The sequence below is a fragment of the Rana temporaria genome, chromosome 2 (assembly GCF_905171775.1).
Source record: "Rana temporaria chromosome 2, aRanTem1.1, whole genome shotgun sequence".
Taxonomy (NCBI): domain Eukaryota; kingdom Metazoa; phylum Chordata; class Amphibia; order Anura; family Ranidae; genus Rana; species Rana temporaria.
The window spans coordinates 78978837-78999039 of NC_053490.1; the positions used below are offsets into that span (position 1 = coordinate 78978837).

The window sequence follows — 20203 nt, forward strand, 5'->3', positions numbered from 1 at the left end:
ACTTGCCATATTTGGAGAAGGGATGCTGCCTATGACCCCAAGAACACCATCCCCACAGTCAAACATGGAGGTGGAAACATTAGGCGTTGGGGTTGTTGTTTTACTGCCAAGTGGACAGGACACCTTCAGTGCATCAAAAAGGGACAATGGACGGGGCCATGTACAGTCAAATTTTGGGTGAGAACCTCCTTTCCTCAGCCAGGGCATTAAAAAATTGGTCATGGATGGGTATTTCCAGCATGACAATGACCCAAAACACATGGCCAAGGCAACAAAGAAGTGGTTTAAGAAGCACAATAAGGTCCTGGAGTTGCCTAGCCAGTCTACAGATCTTAATGCCATAGAAAATATGTGGAGGGAGATGAGGGTTTGATTTACCAAACGTCAGCCTCGAAACCTAAAAAGTGCAACTACGCTTTTGTTGAGAAAAAACACATTCCCCTCTGGGTGATCTATGTACATTGCAAAGATTATAACAACCTTTGTTGCAGATTCCTACCTTTTGTTATTCTGAAAAAATCCCTGTGTGTTTGTCTGTGCCTCTGTACCGAGTGGGTTTAATGGGAGTGGTTTCATAATTATCTGTCAGCTGTGGCAGCTGCAGGGCACTAATGAGGAAAGCTGCTGGGCCTGCATCCATTTAGATGCGTTCCTATTGGGAGTGTTTCACTAAAAACAACATTTTTGTTGCAGGGGATGCCTGAAATATGACTTGTATCTTAGGCAGACTTCTAGGAAAATTGGTGAGCCACTCACACAAGCAGGAAATTATGTTTCTGGGTAGTGGTCAGTACACATTTTGTGCACAGAACAACTCCATATAGCTGTATTTCTTTGCATTTATGGAAAATTACAGTGGCTGCAGATTGAAAAGGAAAGGTGTTTACTTATCTCTCGCCAAAGCTCTAATTTTTTGTGTCTTTCTGCTGCTTGGCTCCTCTGTTATCAGCATGATAACTTCTGAAAAGTTCTCGACACAGAAGATAAAAGCAGCTGAAAATTTGTGTCGGGAGGGTGCTATAAATAGATTAGCATAGAGTTTGTCTATTGAGACTGCAGCTCTGCATGTTTCTTCATTCCTCTGCCTATGTGAAGGAGGAGTGTTTGCCTTTCCTCCAATCAGCTGTCAAACAGTGTGTGCCAAGACTCCACACCCAGTGGTGGAACAGGAAAAAAACTTTCTAACACAATGTTCACATTCTAAAGAGTGTAGAAAGCTAAAGACATCAGATATACAAATAAAACGTATGTAGGGAGATTTGTTTAATCTCTGTGTATCATCTGAGGCTATTCACTTCACATAGTATATGTGAGGGTTTAAATCCACCTTAAACCAGATACTCTGACTCCACTGCCAGCTTTTTGATGCATGGTAATACTAGACTGTGGGCCCGATTCTGATCAGAGGGGTTTAAAATGAGTAATATGAGAGATCTCTAGTCTTAGGTTGACCATCTTGCCACGCCGGTAGTGGCTGGAAGACTTTTTACTGTGGAAGGTTTCAGAATACGACCCTTGCTTCTGTGTGGAAAAAAGTGTTGTTTCCACAGGTCCAACACCCGCACTCAGTTAACACTAGAGGAACAAAGATTCTTATCTATTTTTTTGATACACCTGGAACAAATTTAGCCAATTTAAATTGAAAGTTTTATTAGGCTTTAAAGTAAATCCACGCTTTGCCCACTAAGGGGAAAGCAACAGGTTCACCTCCCTCTCAAGCAAGGCTAGATCATTCACAAAACAGCCTAGGCTGGACCTTAGGACCCAGTAGGTACTTATAGAAATCATTATCCGTGTCATTTATGGGGTGGGGGCTCAAAGCTGCCACTTTGCCTAGGATCCAATTCTGCCCTAAACCATCTTTACTTCCAGCAGCATATACTTGACTTATTTTCTCTCCCCTGTCATGGAAGTTTATGGACTTGTGTGACAACACCAACTGGCCCAGTGATGTCATATAGAGTGAATCACATGTGCCTTCACACAAACAGGTATAATATTTTGCTCATACTGCTAAAGCGAGCAGTGGGTGATTAAGTAGTAATTATGTGCTACTGGAGGTGGCTTCATTAAAGCAAACCCGTTGCTTTACCTGGGCAAATAATAGTCATGCTTTAAAGCTCCATTTTTGCTGCTACGTGTGAGTGCACTGAATTGTATTTATTTAAAAAAGTTACACTGAGGATAGGACCCATTTTACCTGACTAGGAAGAATTAAATTCCTTGAATTTTTCAGATTTAAAAAGAAAGGTAATTTGTAATAACATTCAATTACAATTTGACTTGTGTCGCAATTGTATATGCTATATCATTTTATTCTTTATTTACAATTTTTTTCTCCACGAAAGTGGAGTTACCCTTCAACTCTAGTTCTTATAATGAAGCCAAAGAATGTTATACCGTGTAGAATGAAGTTGATTTCTATGACAGTATATGAGGAGTCAAAACAATACAGTAGGCATCCGCAGATATCCTACAGCTAAATTAATATTAAAGGGCATCTGCTGGCCACTTAATGTATACAATGTCACCTAATTCAATCAACTGTGCATTATCCGCTTCCTGAAACCATAGGAAGAAATTCTGCTGAGCCACTTAATGAAAACTATGAACATGTAGTCCGTGGCAGTGTCATCTTACCTGTCTTAAAACTTCAATAAGAACTAATGAAAAAATAAAATCGATTGCCAGATCCCTCCTTTCCATCAAGTAATCTTTTTGCTGTTCATCACTGTATGGGGAAAAAGGAAAATGAACGTCACTAATTGATTTCCAAACAATAAGAAAAATGAATCTATTAATAATCTAATTATAGGAGCAGCAGGAAGTCAAACTGTAATAATGGCTTTGTACATTTACCAATATATTAAATAGGAAAGAAAGTACTTTGTGTCAACACTATTAAGATATTAAGTGATAAAATTATGTTCAGTGTGATGTACTAGGACTACACATTTGTACTGAATTTGAATGAGTGGCTGGAAAGAGCAATGAGATTGCCCATTTAAATGGCTTCATATGAAAAATCTACTATATGTCAAATTAACATCATGGATCTGTAGGACATGGATCTTCACTTGTTGCAATGACAACCAATTTTGCATGTTTCCAGTATAATTGAACTTTATGGGAAGAGGACTTTTTGGGGCTCCGTATATTCGCCCATGCAGGATTTCATACTTCACTAAACAGGCCCCACAGTTCTTGTTAACCCCCCCCAAAAATTTTTTTGAGATCCTGATCCCTTAAAGCAGATAAAACAGCACAGTTCTTGTGCAGTGTAATCTGCCCCTCTCTAAACTGTAAAAAAAAAAAACCTTCCTGTATCCCCCTCTCTGCGCCGATGACAATAATCAGGGCTGCTGAGCCCTGAACATCGTGGTCAACGTGCGTCCCTCCATCATCCGCAGCCCTGCTTTGCTCTCCTCTTTCCACCTCATCCCCTCCCTCCCTGCCAGCTATGTGTTCTGCGTCTCTGTCCCCCCCCCCCATCACTATTAGTAAAAATATAAAATTGGTCACTGCCAGCCCCTCTATTATAGATAGGCATACCACACTGTATAAGTATTTTACAAAAATGAAGCATGTAAAATATCTTTTTAGAGTGCTCTTCAGGCCGGTCACGTGACCACCCCAACTGATGTCAGAGGGAGATCTTGGCCCCTCCTGCAGAAGCCATGTCGCCACTCACGTGATCGCTCTAAAAAGGTATTTACATGCCTCGTTTTTATAAAAGACCAAGGGCCCTTTCACACGGGGCGGATCAGTAATGATCCGCCTCCGTGTGTCCGTAAGCTCAGCGGTGATCGCTCCGTAAAATCCCTGCTGAGCCGTCAGCTGACAGGGTGGCCCCTGCACACTGTGCAGGGACCGCGCTGTCTTTTCTCCGCTCTCCCGTATGGGGGGGGGGGATCAGATGTACACGGACTGTGTGTCCGTGTTCATCCGATCCGATGACGGAAGAAAAAAATAGGATTTTCTTCCGTCCGCAAAATCGGATCTTTGCGGAGGCGGGTGATTACGGGCGTCAGCGGATGTTCATCCGCTGACACCCGCAATCACATAGGGACCAATGTATGTCCCGTTTTCATCTGCAAACGGATGGATGAAAATACGGACATACGGTTCGCACATGTGAAAGGGGCCTTATACAGTGTGATATGCCTAGCTCTAATACAGGGGCTGGCCGTGATTTGTATATATGGGTTCACAAACACTTTAATCCAGAACGGTCAGCATGCTGTAAAATACATGTATGCTACAAAATGTGTTTACGCTAAAGACCTAATTTTCACCTAGCCCTTCAGTAAAAACTGCATATCAAGTCAACAATTCCACAGACTTAGGCAGCTGAATATCTGGATCTACTGATGATTTTGTCATGTCGTCTTAAATAAATCTCTGCTTATTCATTTCTTTCATTGCACTAAGTTTCAATAGCACATTTTTTTCAGGTCACTTTAAAGGCCAACTCCATCCAACCTTGAGTTTTCAATTAGAAATTCCTCGGTGACCATAATGGAGCTATTCGATCACTGCTGGACCACACTGTGCACTCTGTCATTTGGCGTTGCAGCAAAATTGGTAGCGCTAATGTGTCTGTGTCCACGATGGAGTCCTCAAGAGATAGCATTTTTGGATGGAGTCCTCAAGAGACCGCATTTTTGTATGGAGCTGGCCTTAAGCCCAATACACACCAGGTAAATGAAGGTGATCCGATTGGGCATGTGTAGTCAAATCAACCTCATACCAGGAACACATTTATAGTGTATTCAACAGCCTAGAGTAGAGTAAACTCCGTTCCTTAGCATAAACTGCAAAATTCATCAAGGATGCTTTAATGGCGTGTGTATGAAGAGAGCATAATGACCACCGTGGTATTTCATCTAATACACTCTAGGAATAAAGTAATGGAGACACTGCTAAACTTGAGCTGCCTGCTCAACAGCATGCAGGCAAAATGTAAACAATGCTTGGCTACTAAAAAGCTGGTTTATGTTTCAAATGAAACATTATTATTAATGTATAAAAAGGAGCAGAAAAATACAGGTAAACTAGTCAAAAGTTTAGAACACCCCCATTTTTCCAATTTTTATTGAAATGTAAACAGTTCAGGTCCAGAAAATAACCTGAAATTGTACAAAAGGTAAGCGGTAAACTATAAGCGGTAAAAGGCTAACAAGAACTAAAAAATAATGTACATTTCAGAGTTATACAAAAAGTCCCTTTTCAGGAAAGTAAAGTAATGGGTTAACCAGGGCCGTCTTAATAGCATCATGGGCCCCTGGGCAAAGTAATGCTCTGAGGCCCCCTACAATGGAGACAGTGCAGGTAAACAGACATCAAGTAGGTAGGAGGCACACAAGCGGAGCTTCCCCTTTTGGGTGGACCCCCGCATTAACTACATGAACTATCATTCTGTACAGCAAAGAAACAGTGGGAAAATACTACATACATAAAGTAACAAAGCTGCCCTGTGCATATAATCTGCTAGATTGATGCCTCCCCAGCACTATGACCCCTCTACACCCCAGATATTCCCCCAGCATTCTGACCCCTCTAAACCCTAGATATCCCCCAGCACTGTAACCATATACCATAAGATACCCCTTATATTGTGACCCCACTACATCCCTGATACCCCCTACACTGTGACCTTTCTACATCCCTGATACCTCTAGTACTATAGCCACTCAAGATACCCCAAGCATTGCTACCCCCTATACACCCCAGACCCCCCCCCCCCCTCAGCATTGTTTTCCTCCATAAACCCTTGATATCCCCCAGCACCATTATTCCATCCATGTAGTACCCCCTTTTCCAGTGGAGATACAGTGCATGTAAACTTTTGGCTCTGTGACCACCTCCAGCACTGCACTCACCTATACCAATTAAGCAGGCAGAAGGAGGGAGCATCCCTCCAGGCATTCCAGGCCTTTTGGTGCAAACAGTGCTGGACAGCTGGGCTCACCATGACACCATCCACAATGCTACTTCCGCATTTGGGCTCTCAGTGCTGCCAACTCCAGCTCCTACCCCGCAGCTTTCGAGTCCCGAGCATTCAAGCTGCATGGAGCAGTGTCAGAGCATCACTGGCGCTCCGGCCCTGCCCCTCCCTGATGGCTGTGAAATAATAGGTATTGTTCTGCACAGCATGGTGTACTACTGCCAGCCTGCCTCCCCTGTGTATCCATCACTCAGTGCCATCATGGGGCCCCCCAGTTTTGGGGCAGCGTGGGCTCAAGGAGCAGCTGCTTTTAGGAAAGTGCAGGGGCCCCCCATGCAGCTGGGGCCCCTGGGCCATGCCTAGGTGTGCCCTCTCATTAAGACAGCCCTGGGGTTAACAACTCACTGTTGTTTTGCAGCAGTTAAAGGAGTTGTAAAGGCAGAAGTTTTTTTTTATCTTAATGCATTTTATGCATTAAGATAAAAAAAAAAAACTTGTGTGTAGCAGCCACCCCAGTACCCCCCTAATTAATTACCTGAGCCCCATCTCTCTCCAGCGATGTCCACGAATGTCTAAGCCTACCGGGACACTCCTCCTGATTGACTGAGACACAGCAGCAGCGCCATTGGCTCCCCTGGCGGTCAAAGTCACTCAGCCAATCAGGGGAGAGAGGGGATGGGGCCGAGTCGGGGCTCATGTCTGAATGGACACACAAAGCTGTTACTTGGCTCCAGTGCCCCCATAGGAAGCTGCTGACCTCAATAGGAGGGAGAGGCCAGGAGCAGCAAAGAGGGACCAGAGAAGAGGAGGATCTGGGCTGCTCTGTGCAAAACCTTCTGCATAGAGCAGGTGGGTATAACATGTCTGATTTTTTGTTTTTTATTTTTTAAAGGTGACTTTACAATCACTAGTGAGTAAGTAAATTAGGCCCTAAACGTTTATGCCAACAATTCCTCCTACATGTGTCCCAACTTTTGTTGATTACTTACAAGCGCTCTGCCTGTATAAAAACAGTGTTGAAACAGACTGTTACTACATCCACTTAAGAAATATTTGGACAGTATTATACTGCAACAGTACAACAGTACAGTGGATATAAAAAGTATACGCACCCCTGCTAAAATGTCAGGTTTCTGTGATGTAAAAAAATTAGACAAATAATTTCAGAACTTTTCCCACCTTTAATGTGACCTATAAAACGGTACAACTCAGTTGAACAACAAACTGAAATCTTTTAGGTGGAGGGAAGTAAAAAAAAAAAAAATAATAATATGGTTGCAATAGTGTGCACACCCTTAAATTAATAACTTGTTGAAGCACTTTTTGATTTTATTACAGCACTCAGTCTTTTTGGGTCAGCATGGCACATCTTGACTTGGCAACAGGGGCGCTGATAGAAATCATGGGGCCTTGTACAGCCTACCTGACGGGGCCCCCTTCAGCCCCACCCTGGCTCCGCCCCTGGTCCCTCCCCAGATGCCATATTGAGCTGCAGACAGTGCCTCCCATTCCATGCCGCCTACCAATGCCATATTGTGCTGCAGACAATGCAACCCAGCCACCCATGACGCTATTGCCATAACGTATGTGCTGCCTGCTGACAGTGCCACCCATGCCGCCAATGCCATATTGTGCTGTAGACAGTGCTCACTATGCTACCAATGGCATAATGCCATTGGCGGCATGGGTGGCACTGTCTCTGCAGGCAGCAAATGCTTTATGGTAGTAGCATCATGGGTGGCACTGTCTGCAGCACATTACGCCATTGGCGGCATGGGTGGCAATGTCTCTGCAGGCAGCACATGCGTTATGGCCCAAAACACATGTGCTACCTGCAGACAGTGCCACCCATGCGACCAATGCCATGTTGTGCTGCAGACACTGCCACCCATACCACCAATGGCATAATTCTACTGGCAGCATGGGTGGCACTGTCTCTGCAGGAAGCACATGCGTTATGACATTAGCGGCATGGATGGCACTGTCTGAAGCACATTACGGCATTGGCGGCATGAGTGGCACTGTCTCCCATGCCGCAATGTGCTGCAGACAGTGCCACCCACGACGCTAATGCCATAACGCATGTGCTACCTGCTGACAGTGCCACCAATGCCATATTGTGCTGCAGACACTGCCACCCATGCCGCGCACTGTCTCTGCAGGCAGCACATGCGTTATGGCATTAGCATCATGGGTGGCACTGTCTGTAGCACATTACGGCATAGGCAATTTGGCGGCATGGGTGGCACCGTCTCTGCAGGCAGCACGTGTTATGGGCTGACAAAGCCACCCATGCCACAATGTATAGGTGCCAATACCAGAAACAATGCAAATAGCAGAGTAATGCAGTGTTACTAGAGGTGCCATGCTACAAAAAAAACTGTGGTAGTAGATCTTGAAGGGCCTGGTATGCTCCTGGAGGGGAACCCATGCCGTTTTTTTTATTTAAAATTTGGCGTGGAGTTCCCCCTCATGATTCATACCAAACACAGTGCTTGGAATTGGCGGGAATTCAAGTCGGATCCCCGTTCATTTTAAGTCGGACGTATGTCGGCTTTTTCCCTTCCCGGCGAGCCAGCCCGGCGCTGGCTCCTGCGACGGGGCTCGTAGGTGGTCAATTTCGGCGATAAAAGCAGCGAGATTGACACAATATCGCGGTCACATACTGTACATTGGGAGATTACATTAAGACATTAAACTGTTTAAATTTCAATAAAAACTGGACAAATGGTAGATATACATACACACAAATTCATTCGTTTACACTTTTACTAATTCTCTCCTCACATCAAAGCTATTTTCTATAGTTAAATAATCTACATGAGACTTCAACCTGTCATCAGCATCCTATCTTCTATCTTTTGACATTTGGAAGTAATTCCAGTACCACAGCTGTGTAGGAAGCTGCAAGAACTACTGGAGGAATCACAAGATTCTGTGACTCAAGTAATGGCCGAAGGAGTGTATTAATCTGCAAGCTTTCAATACACAGCAGACAGCATGCTGCGCCTTTAGAATGGTATACTGGATTTATAATTGGTATTAATAATAATAATTATGCAATATGGTTTCTGGTAGAAATGGAAAAGCTCAACAAAAAGCCGTCTCGATGTACATTTAGCTAGGGTAAACACAGCTCTATTAACAGATTGTATACCCCAGTGATGGTTCTTCATGCTGAGAGCTACATTGTGCTCTCCAGGTGCTCCGTTAATGCATCCCTCTACAGAGGCAGCATAACATATCTTACCCTACTTGGCCACTGAAGACCAGAAGATGAGACGGTCTTGGCAAATACACAAGTCCTTTCTCTCTTAGCATGATAAATGAATACAAGGAATTCCACTCAGGAGAATTAGAACACTGGTGTTAAAACTGGAAAACCCTTGTCACTCCAGTAAACACAAAAGAGACAGTCCAGCTGTATAGAAATAAAGGGGGGGGGGGGGTCTGTCCTATCTACATCAGTATTAAAATAAAGGCACTCAAGAGTCAATGCATATCAGCTTGTTGAAGTAATGGTATTCTGGAACATAAAATATGGCAATTTTTACAGACAGCTTTTCACAGAACTAGTTGCCCTCTCAACTTCTCCATCCTTTCTTTCCAAAGTAGCCTTCCTTATAACTTCCTCATGGCAAAACCATTTTCTTGTGGTTGTAAAGGTTGAAGGTTTTTTTACCTTTTTTTTACACTACCAGAACACATCGGTCAGCACTCACAGACATATGTTTGCTAGTGTGGCCAAGTTCTAATATGGCAATATAAGAAAAATTTCAAATTTTGAAGAAATAATATAAACACATACCTGGTTCTTACACATGTTTGCCTTTTTTATTGGCAAACATCAATCTGTATAATCATACTATATATGCTACATACAAATACACATAAATAAAGAACAGGATGCAGGTTTCCAATTTATTTAATTTCTTAATGGTGTAATACCTTTCACCCATTAGCTGCGTGCAGACACACATATATACAGTAGATTATATATATATATATATATATATATATATACACTTATAGCAGTCTTACCCTTTGGATTTGGTGTTTGTCCTTGGCCTATATTCATGTGACTCATCTTCAATGCCATTCTGACGTTTGTACCAGTCAAACAAAGTGCGCAGTATGGAGGGTAAGCAGTAGTCTGACAAAGAGCTCATTGAGCTAATTACCTGGCAAGAGAACAAAATAAGATAGATATTAATACAATTACTCTTCTGAAAGATGAACAATCACAGATAGGATTTTATGTCAAAAGAAAAAGGTCACTGACTTATGAGGAGAATGATAAAAACTTATGATAATTAAACTATACACAACAGTTCTAACTAAAGCTAACACTTCAGATGCAAATAGTGGAATCATTGGTGGAACTACAATGGTGGTACATAGGCGAGTTGGGGAACAGGCTGCCACTCAGACCCCAACACCCCCCATCTGCAGAGACTTGAAAATAGAATGGACAAGTAATGACTGTGCTTATGTCAGGTCCATAACGTGGAACTGTGCATCTCAGCTCTCCCTGGTAACAGCTGGTCAGTGCTAATATTCAGGATAAAAGATCCAGCAATGACAGGGGCATGCCCGGAACTGCACATTATCAGGGAATATGATTAAGCAATATGGTAATAGCCAAATGCCAAATACAATTTCGCCAACACAGCCAGCATTGTACACGTTCTGACACAAGCCCCTCTCCTTCAGGACTACAAGCAGGCCATCCACAAATTCTGAACAAAGCAGCTGCAGGACCAGTGGGCAAGGCTGGCATTTTGGAAGACATTATGCCAGTAACATGCACAAGCAAAGTATGTGTTTTGTATTAAGCACTTTTTTTTTTCTTAACAGAAAAGTTAAATTCATGACTGAAGCAATAGCAAGAAGCAATCGTAAAACAGTGAAGTACATAATACACTGATAGACCATATACTTCAGAAGTAAAAGCTTTTGGGTGTACAAAGAGAATCAACGGAGAAGTCCACAGAGCATACTTTGAGATCAACTTGATAATATAACTACATTATTTTGCAGAGAATGATGCCACAGACACATCCCCAACCACTACGTGGGCGGCTCATAAATGCGTCATTAGGGGGGAATTAATCTCTTTGAGGGCCAAGCGACACAAATTAAGGAAGGCGCGTATCGACGAACTGTCCAATCGGGTTAAAACTCTCGAATGGGCTCACAAACTTACACTGGCAAACCAAACTCACTCTGACCTCTTGAAAGCTATCGAAGATTTACTGGGAGAACTCCAGATAACTTTGAAACGTAGGTATGCCCTTACCCACAAACTATTCTACGAATTTGGTAATAAGGTGGGGAAACTCCTGGCGACAGCCCTACAAAAAAAAGAGAGAGATAGACCCACACCATACACGCTATCACTTGCCCAGCAGGGGCCACCGTTACCAAAACCGAATGTATCGCCCAACACTTCGTCCAGTACTTCTCTAACCTGTACAACTTGCCCAAGTCAAATACAAATGCGCTCCCCCTGGACCGTACAAATCTCATTGACGAATTCTTAACCGAATATGGCACTTCTTCTATCCCTCCGGAAGATATGACGCACTTTAACTCACCTATTACGACCGAAGAGGCCCTCTTGGCCTTAAAACAATTGAAAGCGGGGAAAAGTCTGGGGCCGGATGGCTTACCAGCCAGCTATTATAAAACCTTCAGTGCTATACTGATCCCTAAATTTGTGGAAACATTTAACACACTCCCCTCCTCCCCCTATCAACAATGACTTGCTAGAAGCCCACATTACACTGATCCCGAAACCGGGTAGAGACGCCACACTCGTCTCAAACTATCGCCCTATCTCTTTAATTAATGTTGACGTGAAGCTCTACGCAAAAATCCTGGCTAATCGACTGCTTCCTCTTCTCCCCAAAATAGTATCGACCGATCAGGTAGGCTTTATCCCTGGTGGGGAAGCCAGGGATAACACCACTAAAGCCATCAATATTCATCACTAGCTGACCTCGACAACTACAAATGGCTTCTTTTTATCCCTGGACGCGGAGAAGGCGTTTGACAGAGTGGCCTGGGACTATATGTCCGCAGCATTACACAAACTGGGGCTTCCGTCTCGCTTCATTCAAATGATCTTGGCTCTATACTCTATCCCAACTGCTAGGATCAGAGTGAATGGCTGACTGTCAGACGCCTTCTCCGTAACTAATGGTACCCGGCAGGGTTGCCCCCTTTCTCCCATTATTTTTGTTCTCACCTTAGAACCCTTACTGCACAGGCTACAAGATAACCCAGACATCAAAGGAATTACTATCAAACATAATCAATACAAAATTGCCGCTTACGCAGACGATATCTTGATGTTCCTGTCAGACCCAATCACTACCATACCAAACCTCCTCAAAGACTTCAAACTATTTCAACAACTTTCTAATCTACAGATACATTTTAGTAAGTCCACAGCACTTAATATTACCCTTCCCAAGGCTACGGTATCCCTATGTCAACAAAATTTCCCTTTTAGGTGGGAATCACATGATATAACATATCTAGGTATTACACTCCCTACCAACTTGGCGGACCTTTACGCCAAAAATTTCTTACCTGCCCTCCAGAAAATAAGGGAAGACTTGCTCAATTGGAACAAAGGACATTTTTTGTGGTTTGGCAGGGAGGCGATACTAAAGATGAATGTCCTTCCCAGGATGTTATATCTGCTGCAAGCCATCTCGATTAAACTTCCCCCCCTCTTTCTTTGCCTCCTTTAAAAACATATGCAGAACCTTCCTTTGGGCAAGTCACCCCCCAAGATTAGGTTGGGATAGACTCATCCTCCCTAAACAGAAAGTGGACCTACCCTGGTTAATTTTAGATCGGCCTGTCAGACTCTTCATATAATCCCCTCACCTGGGCCTATGACGCTTCTTACCCAAAACCCTGACTTCCCGCCAGACATTGCCACAGTCGACCTGTATACGCCCCCCCCCGTGGCTTACCTGTTAGAGCACATAATTTCTTCAACAATGGCAAGCTCCTCTCCCATTCAGAGATGTCCTCCAAATTTTCAAACTTGAACATACCCTATTTTAAATTCCTTCAACTCAGGCATTTTTTCACAGTACGCGGCTACTATCACACTGGTATAGCGACCTCACTCCTTTCCAACTCATATGTGACAATACTGAACCTCAGACCCATTTAATCTCTTCCGTGTACAATTTACTCCAATCCAGAGCAGCTCCCAACTCTAGAATCTATAGATTGTGGGACATGGACATTATCCGTTACTCTATCTGAAGAGGAATGGGATCGCGTATGGGATTACATGCACAAAGGGTCCATCAATGTTTCAGCCCAAGAGAATAGATTCAAACTATACTCACGATGGTACCGAACACCAGACAAACTTCACAAAATCTTCCTAATGTCCCTCCTATGTGTTGGAGATGCAACTCAGCAACGGGCTCACTCCTCCACATATGGTGGGATTGTCCCCTGATACAAGCGTTCTGGAAAGGGGTACATGATCTTATTGCTCGTGTCACCACTTTCACCCCGGATTTTACCCCGGCACAATATTTCCTACACCATACATCCCTACCGAGATCGACATACCGTAAATCCCTAATGCTACACCTCATCAATGCGGCTACCCAATGCATTCCCCTATGCTGGAAAACTGCCCTTCCTCCCACTATTGATGATTGGCATTCCAGAGTCAACAAAATTGAGGAAATGGAAAGGGTCATTCACCAGGCCAACGATGCCCACGATAAGTTCAGACACACGTGGGCTTGCTGGACACACTACAGGGAGTCCTTACGTCCCGCCAACCCTTCTGTCTCTACTATGCCCCTCTGGATCCTGTCATAGTTACTAGGACTTAATCCACTGGAGAATTCCGTTATCCCTTGTACCTTCCCCTCCCTTCTCTATTCCTTTTCCCACCTTGTATACCCCCTATCTGCATTCACTTGAGCACGCGCTCGGGCACACTGAGTATTAGTAGATTTAGATATTACTTCTTGCTACCTAAATCCCTAGTTGTTAGACTTTAGGATAGCTGTTCACTTGACTCCGGAAACCATAGACTATGCTGTGTTTCTTGTCCGTATTGGGGATGTTTGTTTTCTACCTATTACTGAACCACACCTGTCCTTACGAGTTAGGCTTCTTAGGGTCCCCTCCCCCTCGCTCACAGTGTGCTCCCTATAGGGGTGAGCGGGCTTTGGGATGACCTGTACTTTGGGATGACCTGTACCTGTTCTCGCATACTATAACTCTGCCTCGCTAGGACTCTTAGCCCCTTTGTTTTGGTGAGTCCGGCTGATCTATTACATTGCAGAACGTGATTACTTTTGATTATATCACTTTACTTGTTCACTTTAAATTTTCCAGGTTCACTGTGCTTCTTATGTACCTGTTTTGCCTTAATTGTATGGATGTTTTTTTTGTTGACGCTGTCTGATTTGACTCTGTACTTGTTAATTCTCAATATAAACTGTTTAAAAAAAATAATAATACTAATAATAATAATAATAATAATAATAATAATAATAATATAACTACATGGCTGGACACTAAAATAGTCTATAGACATACAGCCGTGGCCAAAGGTTTTGAGAATGATACAAACATACATTTTTACAAAGTCTGCTGCGTCAGTTTTTTTTTTTTATGGCAATTTGCATTTTACTCCAGAATGTAATGAAAGTCCCTCTTTGCCATGAAATTGAACTTGGGCTCATAAAAAAACATTTCCACTGCATTTGTGAAGATGTCTTCAGGGCGCTCAAGAAAGCCCCGCCCAGGACCGTCTTCTGAAGTTGATTCAGCTCTGGGGTCGGGGCATCGCCAGTGCAGAGCTTGCTCATGAATGGCAGGAGGCAGGTGTGAGTGCATCTACATGCACAGTGAGACAAAGACTTTTGGAGGATGGAATGGTGTTAAGAAAGACAGCAAAGAAGCCACTTCTCTCCAGGAAAAACATCCGGGACAGACGGATATTCTGCACAGGTACAGCTATTGGACTGCTGAGGACTGGAGTAAAGTCATTTTCTCTGATGAATGCCCTTTCACATTGTTTGGGTCCTTGTCCGGAGAAGAAAAGGTAAGCACTACCATCAGTCCTGTGTCATGCCAACAGTAAAGCATCCTGAGACCATTCATGAGTGAGGTTGCTTCTCAGCCAAGGGAGTGGGCTCACTCACAATTTTGCCTAAGAAAACAACCATAAATAAAGAATGGTACAAAAACATTTTCCGAGAGAAACTTCTGCCAACCATCCAAGAACAGTTTGGTGAGGAACAATGCCTTTTCCAGCATGATGGAGCACTTTGCCACAAGGCAAAACTGATAATTTTTTAACTCCTGGAGTTGGGCTTTAACCACTTAAGGACTGCCTCCTGCACATATACGTCGGCAGAATGGCACGGCTGGGCACATGCAAGTACAGGTATGTGCTGTGCTATTGTCCAGCCGTGGGTCGCGGGCGCGCGCCCACGACCCGGTCCGAAGCTCCATGACTGGGACGCGATCGGTCCCCGGAGCTGAAGAACGGGGAGAGCCGTGTGTAAACATGGCTTCCCCGTTCTTCACTGTGGCGGCGTCATCGATCGCGTGATCCCTTTTATAGGGATATATAATCTATGACGTCACACCTACAGCCACACCCCCCTACAGTTGTAAACACATATGAGGTCACACATAACCCCATCAGCGCCCCCTGTGATTAACTCCCAAACTACAACTGGCATTTTCACAATAAACAATGCATTTTAAATGCATTTATTGCTGTGAAAATGACAATGGTCCCAAAAATGTGTCAAAATTGTCCGAAGTGTCCACCATAATGTTGCAGTCACAAAAAAAAAATCGCCGATTGCCGCCATAAGTAGTAAAAAAATAAAAAATTATAAAAATGCAATAAAACTATCCCCTATTTTGTAAACGCTATAAATGTTGCGCAAACCAACAGATAAACGCTAATTGCGATTTTTTTTCGACAAAAATAGGTAGAAGAATACGTATCGGCCTAAACTGAGGGAATTTTTTATTTTTTTAATATATATTTTTGGGGGATATTTATAATAGCAAAAAGTAAAAAATATTGCATTTTTTTCAAAATTGTCGCTCTATTTTTGTTTATAGCGCAAAAAATAAAAACCGCAGAGGTGATCAAATACCACCAAAAGAAAGCTCTATTTGTGAGAAAAAAAGGACGCCAATTTTGTTTGGAAAACCACGTCGCTCGACCGCACAATTGTCTGTTAAAGCGACGCAGTGCCAAATCGCAAAACCTGGCCGGGTCCTTTAGCTGCATTTTGGTCCGGGGCTTAAGTGGTTAAATTACAGTTGCATGTTAACAGATCAAATGAAAACGGTGCTTTTCAGAGTTCCTCTTTATGACCCCAGCAATAGCCAGTAGTTCCTTTCCGATTTAAAAATACTCTTCTTATCCAGTAAAGGCAGGCAGTGGTATAATAATATACGGAATTAAAAAGGCACATTGCAGACTGTCTATTATGTGTGACATACAGCATACTGCCAGCAGCAGGCATAATTCCGGAAAATGATTTCATTCATAAATAAAGAATGTCATACATAATGAAGCAGGCTTAGAGCAAGCACTGTGTTTTACCTATACAGATGATGCTATACAGTCGGAATAAAGGTCAGCATGAACGCAAGATCTATATGTACATAGGCGCTCTCCTCTCTTTCAAGTGCCTGCAGGAAGGAAGGGTGGGCTTTCAATAAAACCTGACGCTCCATGAACAGGAAGGGAGGGAAGTCTAGCAAGCAAGCTGGTGGCTCAACCCATTCATTTATTGGAAGTAAACCCAATGGAGAGATGAATCCTGACTCTGTGCTGGTGCTGGAAGGGAGGGCTCTCTTCTATAAATATGTCCTTGTTGTAGTCAATGAGCATGTTCTTCCATCATAAATGAACTACTTACAGTCCAGGAATATCAAGTCCAAGCAGTTAAAAAAAAAAAAAAAAAAAAAAACACTTTTAGCCTTATATTTATGTAAAATCAAATGCTATTTATGCAGCTACCTTCGGAATGTTTGTCTTCACAATTTTAATGTATAGTTGGAGACAAATTAGCTTTCACACTCTAGTACTAAAACTCTCAGTGAAGGATTATGAATGTTTACTTAATTTAAACCTCATGGAACAGAACGATAAACCTAAAGAATCCATAAACTAAAATACAGTAAAACTGCAATACTTACAGTATGTAAATAAAGGGCATAATACAGGGGTCTCAAACTGGCGGCCCTGCAGCTGTTGCAGTACTACAAGTCCCATGAGGCATTGCAAGGTTGACAGTTACAAGCATTACTCCCACAGAGGCATGATGGGACTTGTAGTTCAGCAACAGCTGGAGGGCCGCCAGTTTGAGACCCCTGGCCTTATATATAGGTGCCTAAGATTTGTAAGCCCAACTGAACATTTAAAGTTAAGCTAAACCCAGCCATTTAAATGTTTTCCAAAACAGTTTCAAGGCATGTTGTGAATGAGAACTGTCACAGTTGCTTGCACTTTCAACTGAACGGTTAAGCCATTAAATGTCTGGTGTCATAACTGATCGCATGTGCAGCACCCAGGCCCGGATTTCCCACAAGGCCACTGAGGCCAGGCCTTGGGGCGGCAGGGCTCCAAGGGGCGGCAGTGGCATGGAGTCCCCCGACGCCCGGAAGATACAGTTAAGGCCGGTAAGTTATGGGGGAATCCTCACGCTCGTTAACAAGTGATTGCGGCTATGTCGCCGAAATCATTTGTAAAATATGTGCTCCCGTCCGTCCTCCCCTCTCCCCCCCACCCCACATACCTCTCTCTGCTGGCTCTGTCTTCGGGACTCCGTCCTCCCCCCGGCCACCGAGTCTGTCTCCTGTCCCTGCTGCCGATGTACACAGTGAGAGGGGAGAGCTGTGCTCTTCACATCTCAGCTGTGACAGGAGTTCTAGCACAGTGCTAGGACTCCTGTTTTGGAGGTGACAGGGTCAATAAAGAGAACATGTCACCTCCAATTGCTATCACACAGGAAATTGTTTTCTCCTTTGTGATAGCAAAAAAGTTAAGAGAAAAAAAAAGGGGGTGCATTGTGGAACCTGGCCTTGGGGCGGCAGGGAGAGAAAATCCGGCCCTGGCAAAACCACAGCAACTGCAGATCAAACAGAGGCTAAGATGGCAACTTCCTTGGTTGTAAAAGATAAGAGGGGGTTAGTTATGCTTTAAAGTGGTTCTAAAGGTTTAATATTTTTTACCTTAAAGCGGTAGTTCACCCTCCTTCACCTCATTATTCCATTACTTTCGGCATCGTAGCGCGAGCTACGGTATGCCGGTCTTAAATTTTTAATCCCCGTACTCACTGTGCTATTGTTGATTGAAGAATCCGACTCCCGCGGGGAATGGGCGTGCCTATGGAGAGGGAGGATGATTGACGGCCGGCTCTGGCACGTCACGCTCCCCGAAGACAGCCGGAGTAGGTCTCGGCTATTCACAGCGCCTGCGCACAGGCTATGCGCAGGCGCCGTGAATAGCCAAGCCTATTTCGGCTATTTCCGGAGAAGCGTGACGTGCCAGGGCCGGCCGTCAATCACCTTCTCTCACCATAGGAACGCCCATTCCCCGGATTCTTCAATCAACGATAGCACAGTGAGTACGGGGATTAAAAATTTAGGACCGGCATACCGTAGCTCGCGCTACGATGCCGAAAGTAATGGAATAATAAAAAAAAACATTTTTTTTTTTTTTAACAGGGTGAACCCCCGCTTTAAAGAGGTTGTAAACCGAGAGAAAAAATAGACAAGAAAAACTGTAAGACAAAGGCATAAAGAGCTAGTATGCATTGCATACTAGCTCATTATGAAATACTTACCTTAGAATGAAGCCCTCCAGTGAAGCCTGCACACCGCTAAGACAGCTGACATCTTCCTCGGTGCTCCTTCCGGGTTTGCGGGCTCCGATGCTGGGAATGGCTGGAGCCGCAATGACATCACTCCCACGCATGCGCATGGGAGCCACTGTTTACAGCACGGGCTCTGAAGGTTCAACACTGTAAGCCGGAGCGATAAATAAGGTAGTTGTGGGGCAATAGAGCCAGTACTTCTGAAATGGCACACGATTACACATCTTCTCTAATTTTAAAGTATATTAGTAAAAGTGAACAGGCCAATATAAATAATCGGATCGAATCTGAACCTTGTTTTCATTTATGGTCATCAAACCTGAACATAGATAGAGCCAGGTATATTTGCCTATCTCAAACACAAGTTTCCTGCATAGTAGAGCAATAACTGTGCTTTGCTGATTCTCTTATCTCGAACTAAAAATAATATGCTCTCAGCGATATCTTATGCCGCGTACACACGACCGTTTTTGGCGATGTAAAACTTCATTTTTTTTTTAAAGGCATTAAAAAGGATTGTGTGTGGGCTCCAGAGCATTTTTTGCGACGTTAAAAATGGCCATTAAAAATTTAGAACATGCTCTAAATTTTCACGTCGTTTTTAACGTTGTAAAAAATGGTTGTGTGTAGGCTTTAACAACATGAAAATACTGTGCATGCTCAGAAGCAAGTTATGAGATTGGAGCGCTCGTTCTGATAAAACTAGCGTTCGTAATGGAGATAGCACATTCATCACGCTGCAACAGACTGAAAAGCACGAATCGTCTTTTACTAACACAAAATCAGCAAAAGCAGTCCCAAGGGTGGCGCCATCCGAATGGAACTTCCCCTTTATAGTGCCGTTGTACGTCACCGAGCATTTTTTTTTTAACGGTCGTTTGTAGGCAAGGCTGGCTTAACCAGAATCGGGTTGAAAAAAAACGTTGTTTTTTCTAGACCATTAAAAATGGTCGTGCATACGCGGCATTACAATCAATTTCTTTGTAGAAGTTGTTAATAAAGGATGTGAACTATACTATCCATATTCAGCAGAGTTGCTGGTGTGACATAACTATAGAATACACTGCAAAGACACTAATCACTCTTCCAAACAAGAACCGTTGTTAAGTTTAGACGACAGGTGTAGGAAAAATACTGTTTGGGAAATTCATTATACTTTGCCTTTAATTCACTTGTATAGATGAGGTCGACCATGGCAATAAGGTACTAGCAAAGCACACCTACAGTAATCAATTATACAAGATAAATACGTACTTTATTGTCATTGCAAACAAGTTCACAATTACTTTATAAAAAGCTCCACAACATTGGCCTGTGTATGTACACTCAAGTCTTTTACCACAAT

At 43.4% G+C, this 20203-nt stretch overlaps 1 protein-coding gene across 9 annotated transcripts in view; it reads right to left on the minus strand.

Moving 5' to 3' along the window:
- The window catches only part of FRY (FRY microtubule binding protein), a 362513-nt gene that overhangs the window by 175593 nt on the left and 166717 nt on the right, over positions 1 to 20203 (minus strand). For all 9 annotated transcript variants that reach the window (XM_040340443.1, XM_040340444.1, XM_040340446.1 and 6 more), the window contains 2 exons: positions 9989 to 10128; positions 2641 to 2731 (listed from right to left, as the gene is read on the minus strand). In XM_040340443.1, coding sequence (XP_040196377.1) covers positions 2641 to 2731; positions 9989 to 10128 — 231 coding nt within the window. The remainder of the gene's footprint in view (positions 1 to 2640; positions 2732 to 9988; positions 10129 to 20203) is intronic.